General features: G+C 32.1%; 1 protein-coding gene across 2 annotated transcripts in view; it reads left to right on the forward strand.

Moving 5' to 3' along the window:
• The window catches only part of Col4a1 (Collagen type IV alpha 1), a 41280-nt gene that overhangs the window by 468 nt on the left and 17593 nt on the right, over positions 1-23219 (forward strand). For both annotated transcript variants that reach the window (XM_076772016.1, XM_076772023.1), the window contains exons 2-4: positions 1070-1112; positions 19498-19630; positions 20364-20492. In XM_076772016.1, the coding sequence (XP_076628131.1) occupies positions 1070-1112; positions 19498-19630; positions 20364-20492 (305 nt within the window). The remainder of the gene's footprint in view (positions 1-1069; positions 1113-19497; positions 19631-20363; positions 20493-23219) is intronic.

Here is a 23219-nt window from a genome sequence, read left to right on the forward strand (position 1 = left end):
CGCGTTACGTCAACGATCTCTATATTGCCTACAGACACGTGCCATAGTACCGTCTTTTCTTCAAAACACCGGAAGTCGGGATTTAACCCCCCAGAAGTCCTTTTCTTCAATCCTTCTGTGCTCGGTTTCTCTTTTTCGGTCTCTCCGCTTCCTCTATGTGTTCTCCCTCGGTGCACGCGCCACAAGTGTTTCTATCACGGAGGGGGCACTTTCAACCCCCCCGGGGACGCTATGGCGAGCAGACTTCAAGGACGCGTGTGTGTTTACGGAATGTTTTCCTGCCGACGACGTTCGGGTCGCTTTTTTCTTCGTACTCGTACCTTACAAGTTGCTAGACGAACGTTTCAGTGTACAGTGAAAAACAAGATCTATGGCGATCTGATTTTTGTGCTTTTCGGAACGCGAAGTAAAGAACTCTTCTACCGCGACGTTCTCAGACGGTACAATTTTCTTCGTTCGATCGCTTTTTTCTTCGTATTCGTACCTTCCAAGACGAACGTTTCAGTGTACAGTGGAAAACGAGATCTCTGTGACAATCTGATCGGTATTTTTGTGCTTTTCGGAGCGCAAAACAAAGAACTCGAGCCTTCCAACTTGCTTCCTTCTTCGTCGTGAAAAGTGTTTCGAATCGGAGTTGAGAAAAGTGACTAAAAAACAGTTTTTTGGGATTTTATTCATAAAATTCCATACTTAAAGTCATGGAACTCGTGAATATTATTTGTTAGCAATTTAAATTGAAAGAACTTCGATAAAAATATGTGTAATAAAAGTGTTAAAAAAAGTAATAAAAGTGTCGAGCAAAATAGGTTGCAAAAATAAAACTATCTGTGTTCCGTTTAGATAATCTTGATCTAGTAAACTATGTCTCGAATTTACTATCAAAGATAACTACCATTATACTAATATTTATTGCAAATATTTCACGATAAACAGAGTATCGACAAGGTCGTTTTCGATGACGATTTATTCAACAAATAATTTTCAATTTTCAAGTCTCAGGGTCGCGAGAAAAATTTACCCCCTTCCCCCCGTTTATTTTGAAAATTCTATTTCGTCTTTCTTCTTTCAGATTCGTCGCATCCGCAGCGTTCCTGGCCGGGATTGTCAGTGGGGTACGTAAAAACGATTTTATCTTCAGATTTTTACAAAAATTTCTCGACAATTGTTTCAACCCCTAACGATTTACTTCCAAATAATTTTTCAAACCTATACTATTTAATTTTGTTTAAATTTCTTCGTACATCGAATGGTCACGAAAGAAATAGATTTGTTTTACGAACACCTCGTGAGTGTAAAAACACGTTGATTTTAATTTACAAGATGACGAGTGGTCACATAATCGTGAAACTTGACATCGAGAACTTGCGACGAGTCAGACACGTCATTGTATGGCAAGTGGTTAAAAATAAAAACCTTCAAGATTTCGAAGAGTTTCGTATAACGTGAAATCAATGCAGTGTTAATGATCCGTACGCGTACGATAGTGGGAAATGTGTGCGACGAAGAAAATGATACTTCCTGCGATAGTATGCGTATCGGATTGGATACACATAGTTAAAGATCGCGTTAACGCTAACGTGTCCGATGCTGGCACCCCGTTTATCGTGAAACCATCCACGACACGCGAGGATCTAGGTTCATTCATCGATTCGCGCGAGTGCATCCGTGCACGGAATGCACGTGCATCGACGGTGCACCAGCGACGAGCTAAAAAGCTGGCTGGGATCGAGAGGATCGCGTTTCGATCGCGGCGGGTCGTGTGATTCCGCGGCGCGTGCGGTTCTCTGCCTTCCCCTTTCGCATACTTGAAAGAGTCGGTGGAATCGCGAGGGCGACAAAGATCCGTCGAAGGCCGACAGAGACTTCTTGGCTAGGCGTAACTCGCGCGTCTCGCGAGGATGTCGATCGTTCGCGCGATTAGATCATCGGGAACGTCGTTATATCTGCTCGTTGAAAGCTGTACGATTGCCATCGTTTTCGATGATCCAGAATCTACGATCTTGATACACTTCGATAGAAATTATTCGATTCATTGTTCGGAGATTTTAGTACATGAATAATAATAATGCGCCTTTCTTGCATCTAGATTTTAAAAAGTGAATAATAAGAATACGTCTTTCTTGAATCTAGATTTTAGAAAATTAATAAAAATCTTAATTGTATCTTGTACTTTTTAAATAATTAATAATAATATGTCTTTATTCCATCAAGATTTTAGAATATTCGAGAATTTAGAATCTTGCTGTGTTTTGCTAGAAATTATTCGATTCATGGTTCTGAGATTTTACAAAATCAATAATAATAATAGTGCGTCTCTATCTCATCTAGATTTTAGAAAATTTTAGAAAATTAATAATGATAATAATAAGGCTTTATTGCACCAAGATATTAGAACATTCGAGAATTTAGAATCTTGCTGTGTTTTGCTAGAAATTATTCGATTCATGGTTCTGAGATTTTACAAAATCAATAATAATAATTACACGTTTTAATTGTACCTTGATTTTAGAAAATTAATAATAATAGTACGCCTTTATTGCACTTGGAGTTTAGAAAATTTTAGAGGATTAATAAAAATTTTAATTGCATCTTGATTTTAAGAAATTAATAATAATATTAATACGTATTTATTGCCCCAAGATTGTAGAACATTCGAGAATTTAGAATCTTGCTGTGTTTTGCTAGAAATTATTCGATTCGTGGTTCTGAGATCTTACAAAATCAATAATAATAATAGTGCGTCTCTATTATATTTAGATTTTAGAAAATTTTAGAAAATTAATAATAATAATACGTATTTTTTGCACCTACAGTTTAGAAAATTAATAAAAATTTTAATTGTACCTTAATTTTAAGAAATTAATAATAATATTAATACGTCTTTATTGCACCAAGATTGTAGAACATTCGAGAATTTAGAATCTTGTTGTGTTTTGCTAGAAATTATTCGATTCGTGGTTTCGAGATTTTACAAAATCAATAATAATAATAGTGCGTCTCTATTACATCTAGATTTTAGAAAATTTTAGAAAATTAATAATAACAATAATAAGTCTTTATTGCACCAAGATTTTAGAACATTCGAGAACTTAGAATCTTGTTATGTTTTGCTAGAAATTATTCGATTCGTGGTTCTGAGATTTTACAAAATCAATAATAATAATTACACGTTTTTATTGTACCTTGATTGTAGAAAACTTTTTTTTTGAATACCACTTTTTTGTACCTAGGTTTTAGAAAATTGTAGGAGATTACTACAAATCTTTATTGCACCTTAATTTAAAAAAATTAATAATAATAATTATACGTCTTTATTGCACCAATATTTTAGAACATTTTTAAATTTAGAATTTTGATGTGTTTTGCTAGAAATTATTTGATTTGTTGTTCTGAGATTTTAGAAAATGAATAATAAATTTAACTCAGAAAATTAATGTTAGAAAATAAATAATAATAATAACATAAAATTTATTGCACCTATTTACACGGTAATCTTAGGAAAACAAACATTGAAAGGGAATTAAAAAGTAAATGATGAGATTCAGCAAGTCGTTGTTATTATTTTAGCTATTAATTTGGAGTTGCTCTATTATGATGTTAGAATAAGATAGATGAAATAAAGATCTATTTAGCTGTTGAAACAGGCTTGGCAGAAATGACCGATTAAATGTAACTTACATTATTCTTTAGTTGTACATTGTATCATGATCTGGAGGAATGTGTTTAAGGAATTTCATTGAGTTTTAATGATCAAAACTTATTTGTGATAAGAAAAGTGAAACGCGAGAAGTCTACTTAGGTACCCGTTGAAATTTGATTAAAATTTGAGTCAGAGAGTAAATTAGATTGCTCTTCAGTTGTGTATTGAATTAAAAAATAGATGTTTAATTAATTAACTCCGGATTGGTTGTATCGGAGCAAATCTGTATATGTAGAGATTTTCATCTCTGCAAGATTAATAAAGTCCTTGATGTTGTAGCCTCTGAGTGACAGAATGTGTCAGAGATGGGACGAGGCAATTAGATTATCGCCTAGACCCACACTCTATCTAGCGAGTGTCTGTTTATACTGTTTAAAAAATACAAGACTATCAAAGAATGACAAGGACCAACTTTAAATCGAAGCTGGGGGATCTTATTTAATTCGTTGAATAGGTTTCTACTGACATGAAATTCAACACTCGTTAATTTAGTCTGTAATCTTTAGTACATAAATGTTAGTTACAAAATGCACAAGTGACTTTTCACAAAGTCAGCACAGAATCCTTGAGGCAGTCGTGGAAAGCAATGTCAGCTATTACTCCAATTACTCAAATACAAGCCAACTTGCTGCAACTCGCTTCATATTAACCCTCGACATATGGAATCCTTGAGACTCAATTTTAATTTCTTTTTTATTAACCTACTTATTCAAACTCAAATCAATTTGCTACAACTTTGATCAACTTATTCATACTCAAACCAAGTTTCTACAACTTTAATCAACTTACTTATTCGTACTCAATCAACTTGCTACAACTTTGATCAACTTATTCATACTCAAACCAAGTTTCTACAACTTTAATCAACTTACTTATTCATACTCAAACCAACTTGCTACAACTTTAATCAACTTACTTATTCGCACTCAAACCAACTTGCTGCAACTTTGATCAACTTACTTATTCGTACTCAAACCAACTTGCTACAACTTTGATCAACTTACTTATTCGAACTCAAACTAACTTGTTCCACATTAATCCTCGATGTGTGAAATCCTTGAGACTCAATTTCAATTTCTGAGTTCTTCTTTACGATCATCTTACAACGTTTAACAAAGATGTCTTCGCTATTCCAGTTATACTTAAAATTATAAAACATAAGAAATCGAATTGCACCCATTGGATCCGAACGGGTATAACTTTGGATATACACACTGATATTAATTATGAAATCTATTATAAATTTAACACACAAGGTAACACGATATTAACAATTTTTAATTTTAATGCGTTAATCCAAAAAATTCACTTCCAATATTCAGATGTAGTTTCTACGAATTGCAGTAGTTGTAGCAAAAATAATAAAGAAAAACAGAATTGTTCTGGGTTATTTTGACGAATGATCGGGAAGGCTGTGCGCGTAAGCCGTGTCATGATCGCGTTCGTCGTCATTCTTCTCCCTCGGCGAGCTTATTTTCGTGTCGTGCACGCCGAGGACATCGATAACGCAAGGATCAATTGTCGACGCAATAACAGGGCCGCGAGTCCCAGCAGATTTGTCGTCGCGAACAACGGAAAGGTGTTAAATCCGAAATAGGGCAGTCGTCTGTTAGCGACCAGTCCGCCTACGGCATCGTAACCGCGTGCACTGTAATTTTATTACACCACGTACATGCATACGCGTGTAAGTACAGTGCGTACGAGCACGCGAGCCAGCTTAGTCACTATTGAAAATAGTTTGGAATTGACTTCGGCTTGATTACCGTCGTCTGGCAACTTTAATCGCCGTTATTAGCTTTCTAACGCGTCCACCACCTGTCCTCTGGATGCATAATACGATCTCTTTTTCTGTACCTTGTTTACTTTTTATATATCGTACCCAAACGTACTTCGTCAAACAGGAAAAATCATATTTTTATAGAAACACCTTAAGTAGTAAATTATTATCGTTAAAACTGATGTTTGTTTTCTGTGTATTCTATTCAAACTTGTCAAACAGGAAAAATAATTTCTTCATGGAGATCCAAGAGGTATTAAATTATTATCTATGAAATTTACTATTTTTTATATGTTATATTCAAACACATCTTGTCAAACAGAACAAATAATTTCTTCATGGAGATTTAAGAAGTATTAAATTATTATCCTCTTTGAAACTCACGTTTACTTTTCAAAGTACCTATTCAAACATACCTTGTCAAACAGAACAAATAATTTCCTCTTTAAAATTGATGTATTACTTATTATATATTCCATTCAAACACTCCTTGTTAAACAGGAAAATTAATTTCTTCATGAAGATCCAAGAAGTATTAAATTATTATCTTTGAAATTTACTACTTTTTATTATACAGGGTGTTCGGCCACACCTGGGAAAAACTGTAATAGAGGATTCTAGAGGCCAAAATAAGACGAAAATAAAGAATATCAATTTGTTGATGGAGGCTTCGTTAAAAAGTTATTAATAACTAAATTCAAAAATTTCAAATCGTTCTGGAAAAATTATTTTCGATTGCGGGGGTCAATTACAATCATTTTTGGTGAATACACATACTTCTGAAATCCTATCCACTTTCGAGAAAAAAATTCGAATAGGTGCTGAAAGTTTTGGGTGAAAAAAAAGACTGTCGAATCGTCTTGGAAAAATTATTTTTAGTTGCAGGGGTCAATTGCAAGCATTTTTGGTCAACAGACATACCCCCGAAATCCTACTCAGTTTCGAGAAAAAAATTCCTTACCGAAAATATAATTTCTGACCAGAAATGTCTGCCCGAATTTTCATGCGAATCTTTAAAACGTCATAACTTCTGAACGGATTGGACGATTTCAATGTTTGAAAAAGCAAACTACGCGTATTTTGGTGGAGAATATGTACAAATTGCAAAAATATTCGAAAAGTTGGTCCTTGACCCTGCAAAATGAGAAAAACCCCATAAAAATGGTCCAATTTTCAAACAGCCATAACTCCTTAATTGTGAATATATTTCAATGAAACTTTTTTCTGAAGTACAGCTCATGGGTACCTACAAAAAAGTATTAGACAACTTTTCTGTAGGGCGTCAAACAAAATTAATAAAAATCAAAAACGAATTTTTAAGAAAAATCGACAGGGGTAAGCTGCCTAAATTTTTCGACGAAAAAAAAAATTTCATATCGTTCTGAAAAAATTATTTTCGGTTGCGGGGGTCAATTACAAGCATTTTTGGTCAACAGACATATCCCCGAAATCCTACTCAGTTTCGAGAAAAAAATTCCTTACCGAAAATATAATTTCTGACCAGAAATGTCTGCCCGAATTTTCATGCGAATCTTTAAAACGTCATAACTTCTGAACGGATTGGACGATTTCAATGTTTGAAAAAGCAAACTACGCGTATTTTGGTGGAGAATATGTACAAATCGCAAAAATATTCGAAAAGTTGGTCCTTGACCTTGCAAAATGAGAAAAACCCCATAAAAATGGTCCAATTTTTAAACAGCCATAACTCCTACAATAGTGAATATATTTCAATGAAACTTTTTTCTGAAGTAAAGCTCATGAGTACCTACAAAAAAGTATTAGACAACATTTCTATAGGGCATCAAATAAAATTACTAAAAATGTAAAAGGAATTTTTAAGAAAAATCGACAGGGGGGGAGCTGCCTAAATTTTTCGACGAAAAAAAAAAATTTGAAATCGTTCTGGAAAAATTAGTTTTGGTTGCGGGGGTCAATTACAATCATTTTTGGTGAATATACATGCCCCTGAAATCCTACCCACTTTCTAAAAAAAAATTCGAGAAGGTGTGAAATTTTTCGACGGAAAAAAAGAATTTCAAATCGTTTTGGAAAAATTATTTTTAGTTGCAGGGGTCAATTACAATCATTTTTGGTGAATAGACATACCCCCGAAATCTTGCGCATTTTCGAGAAAAAAATTTAGTACGGTCGGAACTTTAAATGTTAATAACTGTTTAAAGAAGCTTCAATCAACAAATTGGTATTCTTGATTTTCGTCTTATTTTGGCCTCTAGAACCCCCCATTAGAATTTTTCCCAGGGGTGGCCGAACACCCTGTACGTTATATTCAAACATACCTTGTCAAACATGACAAATAATTTTTTCATGAAGACCCAAGATTAAATTATTATCCTCTTTGAAACTGATGTTTTATATAATAAATTGATTAAATTTTAAATTGTTACGATTTATAAAATTTTTAGTATCCATCAAGGACCAAGTATAATAACCCAAAAATTTGTGTGAAGAAATGTTGTTCGTTAACTGGTAATAATGATTGTAAAGTCTGAAACTAATTTATCAAAACAATGATGTGACTCAACATTTTGGTTACATATTAATCATTATTTACGACTGCAATTTTTCTTGGTCGCTCATAGTCGGTACCGTCGACGAAAATTTATTTTCAGTCACTCATAACCGTTATCGATGGCGGACATATTTTTTAGACTGCATCGAATCGAATTTTTTGTTTTACGTTGTGGTTTCCGTTTTATCATGGTCCATGGTGCAACTTTTGTTCAAATTACTAATATCAATGGCGTAAAACAAATCATAGGTAAAAGTAGAGTAAAATGGATAGTTTTCATACAACTATGAACTGAAATAAATTTCCTTCGTAAATAATTATTACGAACGACTAATATGAATTTCCCGCCATTAAATATTTAGTTTGTTTGTTTGCTCCAATTGTTATCAGTAATTTGAAAAATTACAGTCCAAAAAATAATTGTTATTTTATAACTATTTTCTATTTTAGTTTCAATTTCGCGTTATATTTTGTTTCCCAATATGTACAAGTGGATTTTGCAAAGTTGTCTGGTTTATAGATCTTCCTTAACCAAACACACATAGATAAGATTAATGGCGTCTTGCATTGTTTGGCAAAGTTTATCTTTTCGTATCTGCATCGATGCACATGCAAGATGCAACTGCGTGGTATTAAAATGAATCATACATTTTCTGTGCATAAATTCTTCTCATTATCCTGCTTAAGATAAGAACATTTGACAGGATATTTGGAAATGAAACGTGTTTGATGTTACGTTTGAGAAAGAGAGAGTGCAAACCCGTAAATGGCTGGTCCAATGTTGCAACACGGAGAAACTGTCCAACACGAAACAAATTTTATTGTTAAACATCTCATGGCGAATTCACTTTTCAGTGTAGTTAATACTTAAAAATTTCTATCTGTTTAAATCATCGACGCAACGCTATTTTGCTGGTGCATCGTTGCAGTTGTGGAAGAATGAGATCATGGGAAGTTAAGTCTTCTGAAACCATTCAAACTTTTTCTGTGGCATTTTTTCACTCTCAGAGATATGACTTGTTCCACTTTCTGAAATCAGTCCGCATACAAGCTACATTTAGTGACACGCCTGTCTTTTTGATGCTGATAATTCCATATCTTCGCACGTTATCAATATTTTTAAATCTTCGAATTTGTAGGAAAGATATATCGAATAAATTCACCGAATGAAACGTATATTTACTTTGACAGTAAGTTTACTTACGAGTTAATGTCACTCAATACACCATATTTATGTCGTTTCATTTGCAGTTCATTGCAATTTCTCAAAAAGTCTAGTCTCTTTTAAAAATTTCTAAAACCATCTTCAACAGAACGAAGAAAATCTGTGACAGCGAATTTCTAATTGTAGAAGACAGCAGTTTGGTTCTGCCTCGAATTGTTATTTGTACGATCGTACAATCGTAAATACAATCATTTTTTTAGATTTATAAATGTCTTTTATTGTCTTATTATAAATGTCTTCAACAGCTGAAAGCTTGCATCCATGGTTTAATTCACACCCTGTATGCGCTCGATGACGCGTGAAACGTGAAAAATAGTTTCACGAGACGGGAGTGACTCGCATCATAGCGAAAGTATTAAGTCAGAGGAACGGGTTTACAGAGTAGCGAGATTAATGATGATCGCCGTGAAGTCAATTGCACGTTGCGCGCTTTTAAAGAAGACACGAGTCAGTGAATAAATCACCTTTGTCAAATTGAAATTCCAAATATCTCACGAGACCAACAGTTAAAAAACAAACGAAACCGTAATCGACGCCATATTGGAACGTTACGCGCGGGACTTCGGTTTTCTACGAAATATTCGTGACAAATTTTACGTTTGAAAGTAACGTGTATATCTTACACGAAATAACACTAGTATCTGGTGTTCCTCGTGCAGAGCCTATTGTTTATTTCCTAAGTCTAAATATACAGGAAGTATAGATAGAAAGATCTCAGGAAGGGAAGAATATACGGCTGTGATGTAGTCGATGTATAATAATTTTAAATTCGTCCATTTTTATTCAATGACCAACACCTACAAGTTTGTTATCTTCTATTTGTTATTCAAAATTGTTATTTAAATAAGAATTTTTCCCATGGCAATTATTTCTTTTGATTGGAAACCTTGTAATGCATCTATAAATATTTATTTAATAATCAATGTATAATTCTTTAACTATTACTACTCACGCTTGATCACCAATAATTAATTATGGATTTATCGAATTAATAATTGATTTATAATAATATAAGTCCAATGAATATATATTAAATTTATTATTCATACATTAATAATATATTTGTTTATTATATAAATATTTATTAATCATTTTCTCAGGCTCCTTTTAAATAAAGCAATCTTTGTGAAACCTTCATAAAAGTATTTAATTACTTTTTGCACTTTTATGTTCGGAAGATTATTTAGTATCAATCACTTACGTAGGTACAATTATTCCCCTTCGTTAATTGATCATTATTCGACGCTCTAATCGCAATATCTCTTCCTACACACGTTTCAGGACTAATACAGTTCATAAATGATCAATTATAGTGCTTATTTCAAAAGATATTACCAGTAGTCATATTTGGAACATTATTATTATTATATACATTAGGTACTTTTGCCCTATGACATTTTGAGGATGTGAATTAAGGTCCGTCGAGATGAAAATTAAAAGAAAGTATTGAAAACTCTGGTCGTAGCAAATAATTAGAATTTTGGTACTCTTATTATTTAAAAAATATTTCTCATTTTTCCACGAGCAAAAATCAGTGTTTGAAATAAATAAATCCTGAAAATCTTTGTCGTGAAATTGTCCATTAAAAATTGCTACTAGAAATACTCTAAAACTGTTTAAAAAAAACTCTGGTCACAACAAATAATTCGAATTTTGGTACTTTTAATATTTAAAAAATATTTCTCATTTTTCCACGAGCAGAAATCAGTGTTTGGAATAAATAAACCCTGAAAATTTTCATCGTGAAATTGTCTATCAAAAATTATAGTTAGAAATTCTCTAAAACTATTAGAAAAATTCTGGTCGTAGCAAATAATTAAAATATTGATACTTTTAATATTTGAAAAATATTTCCCCTGTTTTCATGAGCAAAAATCAGTGTTTCAAACAAATAAACCCTGAAAATCTTCGTCATGAAATTGTCCATTAAAAATTGCTACTAGAAATACTCTAAAACTGTTTAAAAAAAACTCTGGTCACAACAAATAATTCGAATTTTGGTACTTTTAATATTTAAAAAATATTTCTCATTTTTCCACGAGCAGAAATCAGTGTTTGGAATAAATAAACCCTGAAAATTTTCGTCGTGAAATTGTCTATCAAAAATTATAGTTAGAAATTCTCTAAAACTATTAGAAAAACTTTGATCGTGGCAAATAATTAAAATATTGATACTTTTAATATTTAGAAAATATTTCCCCTGTTTTCATGAGCAAAAGTCAGTGTTTGGAACAAATAAACCCTGAAAATTTTCGTCGTGAAATTGTCTATCAAAAAATATAGTTAGAAATTCTCTAAAACTATTAGAAAAACTTTGATCGTGGCAAATAATTAAAATATTGATACTTTTAATATTTAGAAAATATTTCTCCTTTTTCCACGAGCAAAGATCAGTATTTCAAATAAACCCTGAAAATTTTGGTCCTGAAATTGTCTATCAAAAATGGTAACTAGAAATTCTCTAGAAGTCTCAGGTTGGGAACCAGTGGATCAAATGTTCACGCGTTCCGCCATCGCGATTTTTCGGTTCGCGAGGATACGTGTGCACGGGACTTTCACGAATACGCGTCCAACGAGATTGTAAAAATCGCTGGCCAACGAATTAGCGTGTCTCCGTTCTACGTTAAAGTCGCTCGTTAAACGCTGGTTGCTTCGGTCGGACGTGGCGGTGGACCATGGTGGGGAAAAAAGGACCGTTCGACGGAGGAACGACACGAAAAAAGAAGAAGACGTATAGTTTGCTCGTGGAGGACCGATGGAAAGGAAGAAGGTCGAGGATGAGGCCAGAGAATCGACGGAAGGATTGTTCGAGGTTCGAGTTGCTCCGCGGCGACTGATTGCATAACTGGAAATTCACGAAGGCGGTCGATGTACGCGATAAAAGGGACAATTCTTGAACCGTCACGAAAAGATATCCTCCTATCTGAAATAAGAAAATTAGGCTGACTTCGTTGAACGAAATTGACATCGTTGAAGACGCGCGTGGATCGTTGCCTTTTCATGGCTGACGAAGAATGGAGAGGATGAGGATCGTAACTGTTCGACAGGTTCTACGTAGAGAAAGATGCACGAACGATATTATTTTCCACCAAAGAGTCTGTTTCGAGTTTGTTAACGATTGTTAGAGGCAATTTTCAAATCAGAGTTGGTCAAATTATATTCGCAAATAACGAATAAATATTTTAAAATTTACTTGAGACCTATGTAAACTATATGTTGACCGAATGGTGTCTTTTTAAGGTGAAAAAAATTTATTTGTTTCGCGTTTCTACATTTATATCTCTAATCTGGTTATTCAAATCTGAAACACACTGTATAATAATTAGGGGTTCTTCTGTAGATTTAGAGAGAAAATTTTTATTTTTTAGTATGAAAGGACACTATGTACGTATTTAATATACTGCATACAGTAACAGAAGAGAAGACTGTAGAAGCTCGAATCCCCCTTCATTAAATAAAAAATAATTTAATAATTTTTCTACGAATATAATACCAAAGTTTGGTTTAGAAATAAAAGAAAAAAGTAGAAGAATTTCAGTGCCAGAATCTGTGGTTAAATTAATAAATTTATTATCTGAATTTTCAAAACTAAACAATTTTTATTTTTATTTATAATTTCTAGTGGTGAAATATTCGGAATCTCGAAACCTTTTCTTTGCCCCCCACTTTGAATTTTTCTAAATGAAATAAAGTCATTAGATGATACATCTATTAACAAAGTAATTCAGTTTTTATTCTTCTCGAGCCATTTTTTAAAAATAATTTTTTTCTAGTGATTTCTATTATTAATATAAATATATTACGCGTGGAGACTAAAAATGAAACGTGCAATGTTGAATTTAATTATTATTTTGATACTCGAAATATTTCGAGCAACTAATAAATTTTAACGAGTAAATCGGATGGCGAAAAAGCACTATAATAGAAATTAAAACGCGTGTTCCAATTAGGGGTCGTCGAACAAATGTGAGAAAAATTTGATTCGTTCCACGCTCTTGTTACACAGACACGTATCGATAATGAGATTATGAAATAACGATTCACTGTTTGGAACAAACTTCTTTAAAAGGCAGACACGATTACGACTGTGTCACGTGGGTTGCGGTAGTATAGGCGCTCAGATTATAGTGTGTCAAGTGGACTTGGTTTAAAATAGTCCACTCGAGATAATATCGATGATTATTGAAGAGCTGATGATTAGTGGAGAATTTTATGTTCGTCGATTTTGATGGGTACGCGTCTGGATTTCGTCGAACGATTGAAAAATTGTGTTTTTGAATTTAACAATCACAGTTAAACATAGCAGATATTTTCATGGTTCGAACGAATTTTTTTCAACAAAATATAAACACGCAGTATATACAGATCACTTAATTTTCACACAATTCTTGAAATAAATATAAATTCAATATTAAAGAAATATAAATCAAATAATTATATTTGAAATAAATATAAGTTGAATGAAATAGACGATTCGTAATTTCTTTAAACAAACAAATCACTTCGTGTTTATCCAGTTGGAACAATTGATGTAATAACAGTAATATTAACAATATGCCCTAATTGTACCAGACGTGTATAATACGCGAACTGAAACATTAAATACAATATGATACATAGGAGTAGAGATAAATATACATTTACTGTGCAAAGGCGAGATAAAGCTATATGCTGTTATTAATCTAACCTAGATAACGTCTACACGATTTAGTACGTACATTTTTTGACGTTATTTCTCATGTAGGAGAAGTGAAACATTTTTAATATGAAATCAAAAATCCCATTACGTAACTTTTTGTTATTGAAATAACCCCATGCGTTGGCAGCGCGTCTTTAAGCACAATAAAACGATGGCTCAAAGGTTCATGACACGGTAAAGTAACTCTATAATATCCTCATTGTTTGGAAATAAGCACATTAACCATAAATGCTCAACGCTGATCCTCCAATCATAGTAATTTAGTGTGGAATCTTGATAAGTTAATAATTGCAAAATATTAATTCCCTTTCATTTTGTTATATGAACGTTAAATGTAGAAATCTTTGGAAATGGGACGATCAGATTTTTATTGGTTATTTGCAAACAATATTCATAAAATATATAGCAATAATTAAGTTATAATTCGATCAGAAACATTGCTTTATTTTTATATTTTATGGAGTATTTGAGATTGTGGTACTCGAATCATTTTTATTTTAAAATTTTAATTCCCTTTCATTTTGTTGTATGGAAGTTAAATGTAGAAATTTTTGGAAACAAGATGATCAGATTTTTATTGGTTATTTGCAAACAATATTCATAAAATATATAGTAATAATTGTTTTATTCTTGTTTTATGTTTCTTTCTTTCTTTACTTAATGTTGTTGTAAAATTTGCGATTCATTTCGATTCTTAAAGTATGTTTTTCATTTTCATCGTCAGAAATATATAAAATTCTGTGAGAACGCGTATTCGAGAAGCGTCGTTCGGAATGATTTAGCGAACAAATGTAACGCGTGGCGCAATTTTCGTAATTTCCACCAACGATCAGCATCGTTCGTACAAAGATCTTATTTCTGCTTCGTCGAATTAAGGAAGTGTAATCTCGTACATATTTTCAGCAGTGATGTCAGTAAATCTGTTTCGCATTTAACTCGCCACGAGGTCGTGGTAAGTTATCGTATTATCAGCGAGTTTCGAGGATTCAACAGTGAAAACTTACAAAAATCGTGAAACCGCGCAAATATCGAACCAATAATCGATCGCCACAAACACGCGAGCTCGTTTATTAATAACAAACGATAACGGGCGATCAAGATTCCGCGATTCGTTATTATTATTGAAGCTAAACGATCTGCTGGCGAAACATTATTCCCAAGATACGGTCGCCGGCGATAAATTTACGCTTCTCGCTGAAAAATATATTGAAAACAGATAGCAATTAAAACTGTAATTGGTACTCGATTTATGCCGCGTAAAGGAAAACTGACAACAAGGAAAAACTACCCTTCGATTCGGTAATCTATTTCTGCTCAATTATTGTGCACGAGCAATAATTTGTTAAACTTCATTCGTCCATTTTCAAAAAGTTTTTCTTCGTTTATTAAAATCTTCGAGCTATGTATTTCTGCTCAATTAGTGTGAAAAAAAGTAATTCGTTAAACTGTATTTGTTTCTTTTTAAAAAATTTTGTATTATTTATAACACCGTGAAACTTTAATTATTTTTTTTCGAAAAGATTTCTATTATGAAAGGTAAAATTATAATAATTTTTTCGAAGGAGTGAAATATTATTTTTTCTAGAATTTCTCTAGTTTATTTAATAATATATCTTCATGTTATACTGGAAGCAAAATATTTATATTTTACTGCAAATATGTAATTACGTGTTAATGCAACATGCATTACATTGCTTGCAAAAATTTTATTTGTGAAATTTTATTTTATTTATTCATATTTGACTGCAAATATGTAATTACATGTTAATGCAACATGCATTACATTGCTTGCAAAAATTTTATTTATGAAATTTTATTTTATTTATTCATATTTGACTGCAAATACGTAATTACATGTTAATGCAACATGCATTACATTGTTTGCAAAAATTAATTATTTAGTAAAAGTTATTATTCAGTTGGACTTGTTTGGTATACAAACATGTCATATAATAGAGAAGTGTCTAGTTATTAATATGTAAGAGCAAGCAAAGAACTTTGGAAAAGATCAAGAAGTGATTTATTTATATAACTGAACATGGTTCCAGGAATGAGCGCTGAAACGTTGTGGAGGACTAAATAAACCATTTCTACTCAGTTTACGGAGTTCCTTGCTCCAACATGTTAATAAGAATGTTATTAGACAACTCTCGACCTAATATCATATATCATTCATTTAATACTAAAATTTCAAAGGACGCAATTAATGTATTCGATCAAAAACATTTTAAAATAATTTGTTAATCTACTCGAGTGATTACATTCTGTATATATTAATAAACTGTTCGATATTTTAAAACTTTCGTGCTGCATCCGAAAATATTAATTTAAAAAAAGAAATATAATTATTTATTCTACAAATATTAATTAGTAAAAGTTCAAAAAATGTGAACGAATTCTGTCCATTCGAATATTTTCGAAACTGTCGATGATATTCAAAAGTGTTTTGTACAATTAGTTGGATTTGAATAGAATCATAGTTTTCTAAATCCACTATTTAATTCAGCTCGTCAAAAATCATTAGTTTAGAAGATATTTAAGTATAAATATTTGTACTGTATCATTAAAATATTACTATTCTCCTTTACATTTTATGTTAAAATTAGATATAATTAGACCTCTCATTCCCAACAAAGAAGTACTATATTACTTATGACAAGATTTTAACTTAATAATTTAAAAATAGCTGTAACATTTACTTTGAAATATCATCTAAATTAATTATATTGTCATAAATAGCTTAATAATTTTCTATAAGAAATGACTAGTTATATGATGTATTGCAGAATATATAATTTAAGAAAAACATTAATAAAAAAAGTTACAGCTGATTATGCACCTCTCAGAACTATTTAATTATTGTCTCAAATATTTTTCAATATTTTCAATACTTTGGAAGATATTTTAAAGAACATAGTTTGTGAGACACGCTGTATGCACATTTAGACACAGTAATTTAACAATAATAATAGTAATAGAAATAACGAAATCAAAAATACCTCTCAAAACTATTTAATTATTGTCTCGAACATTTTTCTACATCATCAATACTTCAGAAGGTATTTGAATGGACATAGTTCGCGAGACACACTGTACGTACTTGAGGCACACTAATTTAACAATAATAATAGCAGTACAAGTAACGATACCAAAAATATGGAAAGTTTTGCTTAATATTTTTCAACGAAACATCGTGTCATCGGTTGGTGGAGGATCGGTACAACAACGATTCGAATTTTCTAATCTCGCGGGGTCATCGGGAGGTCAAACGTTTCACGTTTCACGTTTCTTCGATTATTCTCGGTTTCTCGAACGCGTCTATTCAGGCACGCGTGTTGGCGCGACAAGATTAACGTCCATTTCGATAAAGTCCGTGTTTTCATTGAGCATTTTCGGGAAAAAAGGCTCTGCCCACTACAGAGCGTCATCAATTATGCCAGAAGCTCAGGCTGGCCAGAAAGGGAATCAAAGAGAAACAGAGTGCGGCACGTTGTTTCGAAACGATAACGAGCCGCCTATCTCACCGCGCTTCCTGTCAGTGCGTGCCATCCCGAAACGTAAAAAGGATAAAACGTGAAAACGAGGGCAAGACAATGACTTTCTGTGAATGCGATGACGCATCGGCTGAATCGAGCCAATCTGTATATTATGGTCGCCGGACGTGAAATAAGGGCTAGACCAGAGACGGAGGTAGCAATTGGTCTGTGAATTTAAAGAGATTCTATGAATATAGAGAGACCCTCTAACCATCTCCTTCGATAACTTTATGGGACTTGGGCGTACAGATCTTTGCACAATGCATTACAGACGTGATTTTTCAATCGTAAAGAGTTACGAACTCTCGTCCCAGGAAGATCGAGGTAGCGGTCGACGGACGTAGGAGAGGCTCGAATTAGCACATTCGATTACTTTGCGAAATTAAAAATACTTTTTCTCCGGGACTCTTGCACGGTACACTTGCCTCGTAGGGACGGATCCTGCGTTATAAATGAAGTTTCGAATATCCTGGGACGCGTTGAAAACTATTTCTATTTTAGCTCCACTAAAGTTTTGATAATGGAATTACTCGTTTTCTATGTTTTCTAACAGACAGAGAACATCGTAACGAAGATTTTTTAAAAGTGTGAATGTGACGAAAAGATGGAAGCAATAGTTAATTGATGAATCTCAGAAGATAGCTAGAAAATATAAAAGTGTACGATTTAAATGATGCACGTTGAACTTGAAATTTACTCAGTTAATAATATGAAGTTTGTACAATTGTATCTTAAATAGTTTTTTATATTTACTTTATATTTTAATTTCTACAATGCGTTATAATGCTGTTATATAACGTGTTTATACGAGAAAAGTACATTACTAAAATTTTGCGATTTAAAGTGAGACATGTTCTGCCATAAAGGAAGCATAGCTGATAACTTATCGACAGTTGATGTAACCTTAGAAGCATTAAGGAGTAAGAAGATCCATTTAGAAACACTTTTAATCTCTGTATCTATGCATTTGATACATATGCTTAGGCGTGCTCTTTTGTTTCAACGTGAATGCTAAATGTGACTTTTGTTTCAATCGCGAAGAGGCGTTAAAATCAACATTTTGTTCGTTGCTTGTTTTTCATTTTGGATGGTGTGATTTCTTAAATGTTCCAATATATTTTTTGTACTAAATTTTGATTCGTGATTTAAACATATTCGAATGCATTGTAAATAAATATTAATTGAATTTATCATGATATTCTATATTTTGTATATTTACACATACTTCGATAATGTTGTGTTTGGCGTTTATCTGCTTTTCAAATTTGGATAGTAGTTAGGCCGGAAAAAAAGAAATGATATAAATGGATAACACGTCGATCATGTTTCGAATTTATGTTTCATTTTAAAAATCGAGAACAGTAATTTATTTTTTCAAGTAGACTGATAAGAATTTTGTACACTTTTTCTCAAGAAATTGATATCTATCGGATAAAATTTTAAATATTTAAATTAATCTACTCGCTGCATATGTTGCATATTCATTTACGTAGATACAAATGTTTTTAAATGAGTTTTTCAAATACTCTGTTTCGCTTTAAATTAAATTTTGTTTGTTCTGTACACTTAGTCGGTAAAACAGGGTATAGATCTCTCGTGCGCCTTTCATCCAAGATCTAGATCTCGGTCGATATATTTTACAAGCACCTCCGTACCGATTACTGGACAAGTAGATAGTTTTATAAAACGTTAGAAAATTTTACACAAATACAAATTTTTACATAAATTCGTTTCGTTTATGCAACTGAACTTTTAAACGAATATGATTTATTATGCAATAAATGAAATTGAAAACTATGTGTACCAAGCATTGATTTTAGAATTTCTAATACAATATTAAAATAGTAAACAAAATAAGTCACGATTATTAATTGCAATACGGATATTATTCTGCGTAGAAAACAAATTGACTATCGACTTTGCAGGTACTATTTATTAATTAAGATGTCATAACGAATTTTTTTGTTATTTTGGTCTACTTACATTTTCATGCAAGACAATAATTTCCTCTGGTTGTTTCGTTTCAGCAATACAATCACACATGGGTCGATCCACCGCCAGTTGTCCCACTTGGACGAGGTGATATCGGGAAACCGAACAGTACTGAAGACGATTACAATATTTCGCCACGATGGAGAGCTTTCCTTTCCAACAACGAAGGTAATTACGAAATTTATATCTCGATCCCTAAAGTTCGAAAGATTAGTCGATAAGTTTGTACGAGATTTAAAATTATAATTTAAAAAAAATGTTGAGTATAGATGAAATTTTTCTTTCTTTTTTTTTTACTTTGAATCGTCATGAACCTTTTGCTAATTTTTCATTTTTGGCCACCGGGAGTAACAGTAGATTTGTAAACAAAAGAGTCGTATTTTAATCCTAAACAGACAGTACTTTGACTATCATCTTTTATCTCGTTATCTTATTTTATGTCGAAGAATAAGTAAATATAGATAATGAAATATTTTTGTGTAACGTTTGCTTTTTACGTTTATGAAATTTTTAAACAATTTTATTTTTATTTCCAAATATTTTTATTTGCTATCTTCATTTATAAGAATATTCTTTGATTTACTTCTTAATATTTCGTTAAAATTAACCTCCTATTTGGGCACTTAACGATGGTAAAAATCATTTATAAAAATTATTTTATGTGGAAGAATAAGTAAATACAGATAATGAAATATTTTTGTGTAACGTTTGCTTTTTGAATACGTTCATGAAATTTTTTTTTAATTTTATTTTTATTTGCCACCTTTATTTATAGGAATATTCTTTGATTTACTTCTTAATATTTCGTTGAAATTAACCTTGTATGGGGGCACTTAACGATAGTAAAAATCAGTTAAAAATAATTTATATTTAAATGCAACGTTTGACGTTTATTTTTCAGGTTCCGAGGAACAAGATAGGCGGAACATAGATCCCTATGACGACGGCCGGAGTTATGATGACCGTAATAATAGACATCCCGATGGCGGTGAATATGATCAGCGATACAGAGGACACCAAGAAAGTTATGGTATTTACAATCGCTGTAAATTACAACATTTTAAATAATCGAATAATACCACTCGATTTACTAGAATAATATATTTTCAAATTATTTTGTTTAACCGAATAATATTGCACACTAGTTCCTTGTAAACCTTTGCACTCAATTTTCGTTGCAAATATGAGAAAATTCGACGTTTTAATTTTTTAATTTTACTAATAATTTTAAAATATGTTTAACCCTTTGCACTCCTCTGGCGTCGCCATGGCGACAAACATACCTAAAACATACCATGGCTCAATTCAAATTTCATTTATGATAACGCAAATTGAGTTTGGGAGATACAGGAATAAAATTTAAATTATAGATATTTAAACATTCTTGTGAGAAGAATATTTTTTATTTTTAGAAGTTACATCACAAAATTGCAATTGATATTGCTAGTCGTCCATATTAATAAAGACTCTCGGAGTGCAAAGGGTTAATGAACAGATAGGTTGAGGAAGAATGAAAATATATAGAGTGATTTTTCAATGGAAGTATATCGAAACTTGTACTTACATACTTCTCTGACCACTAAACTAGTTTATCGAAAATTACGCTGCGATGCGTACGGTAAGACAGGTAAACAGACACTGCGGTGAGGAAACGAAAACATCGACGTTCTCCAACAGTTTGTGGCGATTACCGGAAATTTCTGTAGTTGTTAACTACCTGAGACCTTGGTGAAACCCAAAGTTTCTGATTCCAAGGGTACCAGTTTGTTTGTATATTTTGCTCAGCTAGACTCGTCGTTATGCCCAACTCTTATCAAATTGAATAACATTCACTCGAACCAGTACTTTTCTTACTCTTCATAGTCACATAGTTAAGACGAAGAATTTTATTTGTATTATTACGTGCAATAAATAAAATTGGTTCAAGAAAGTGTTATTTGATAAGAGTTAATCAAAGTAATGGTACCTATTTGATCTTTCGTTTAAATTTTCCCCCTTTTCCCTTCTAACAATCGCTTCGAAAGAGTTTGTTGCAAAAATTAACCTCCTGGATTATTTAGTAGAAACATAAACAGTACGAAGCGGATGTTTTTGTTATTTTTTGAGGAAACAGTTCGCGACGATTAATTTGGCTCGCATGGAATATTGCATTTTAATTAAGGCTTCCTATATATTTTATCTCTCCTAAACTGCATTATTAATCAGCCTCTGTTCATTGGAAATACGTGGTTCGATTACTGTGAAAATGAAAAATCGTAAATTCATAATTTTCGATAATGTTGTGTACTATTTTTGTACGTATAAAACAGTTTCGTTGGAAATTGAGGTATTAAAAATACGAGGGAAATGTTATTACGCGAAAGAGAATAGAAATAAAAAAAAAATTGATATAAACGATACGTGCGGATTAAACAAAATGGATTTATTCGGTTTTCCAGCGTCCAGGTGGGTCATTATAAAATTTATGGCCTAAGTCATTAATATTTTGTCAAGGAAATGCGTTCATCTTCCTTTTTTCCCTGTAATGGCTTTGCCGCAATATTGTGAGATTTACGGATTCAACTTCAGGCTGCTAATTAATGAGATCGTTTATCTTTTACCTTTGCAGTGTTGTGTAATAGTTTCCTATTAATCGATAATACCACCAGTTATGCGCGCGCGCGAGTTTATGGTATTCCATAAAATTCAACGAGCTGATTGAAAACTGAATTTTGAAAACGTGTTATTTGCTTCCTTCGTATCCTTTAAGAATTACATTCACAAAACTACGAGAAAATTATTTTGGAGTCGCATTTTCGTTCACTACAAAACTTTGAATTTTTATTTCGAAACGTTATGCATATTTCAATGAAACTCCATATTTTTCAAAGTGCCAATCATAATTTTATTTTCTAATTTCGTCGATTGTTGCTTCTTTTAATGTCAAATCTTCAACGAGAAACTACATTTCGCTACAATTCCCCTTCCCCTTTTCAATAATAAACAAATTCAAAATTGTATACTCTAAGAATATACACTGCTTCGGAATTATGAATGAAATTTTTAACTAATTATCTAAACTTTAATAAACTTCAATAAACGTCAAACCACAAGGTGATCGTTTTTAATATTATTCATATTTCTATTGTACAAAGTCTTTTGAACATGTAGAATCCATTACTGTTATTAAATCCAGTAGAAAATTTTATTTTGTATAAAAATTAAAGGCATTAATTTTTTTTTCTGTAAAAATAATTTGCGTCAAATATAATAGAGGATTTTAGTTTCCATAAAAATAAAAAAAAAATAATTTTTGTAAAAATAATTAACCGCCATTTGTAACTTCTCCCAAAAATAATATTAAGGTGAAAATACACGAGCTTTTAAACTGTGATTTTTCAAATTTGATCAAATTGGAATAAAATAGCATTGTTTCGTGTTGCTATTGTTGAAAGCGAACATTTTATTCGATAAAAAAAAAAAAAACTGCGGATATTATGTTGGTTGTAATCTCGACGATAAAGATATACATTTTGTACATGTGCAAATATTTCCATGAATATTAATTCATTACTGTCGGAGTTTTTAGAGACTGCAAGCTTAGGGGAAAATAGTTTCGTGGAAAATTGTGCTAGAGTTGGTCTGGCGACAATTTTATCCGACCAAGCAATCGTATACACGGTATTCTAGAAACTGGGACAAATTGTAAGCACTTTCTATGCGAAGATACAAAATAATTAATAGAGAAAAAAAATTGAAAATCGACATATATAAGGAA

This window comes from Colletes latitarsis, chromosome 1 (genome assembly GCF_051014445.1).
Source record: "Colletes latitarsis isolate SP2378_abdomen chromosome 1, iyColLati1, whole genome shotgun sequence".
NCBI lineage: Eukaryota > Metazoa > Arthropoda > Insecta > Hymenoptera > Colletidae > Colletes > Colletes latitarsis.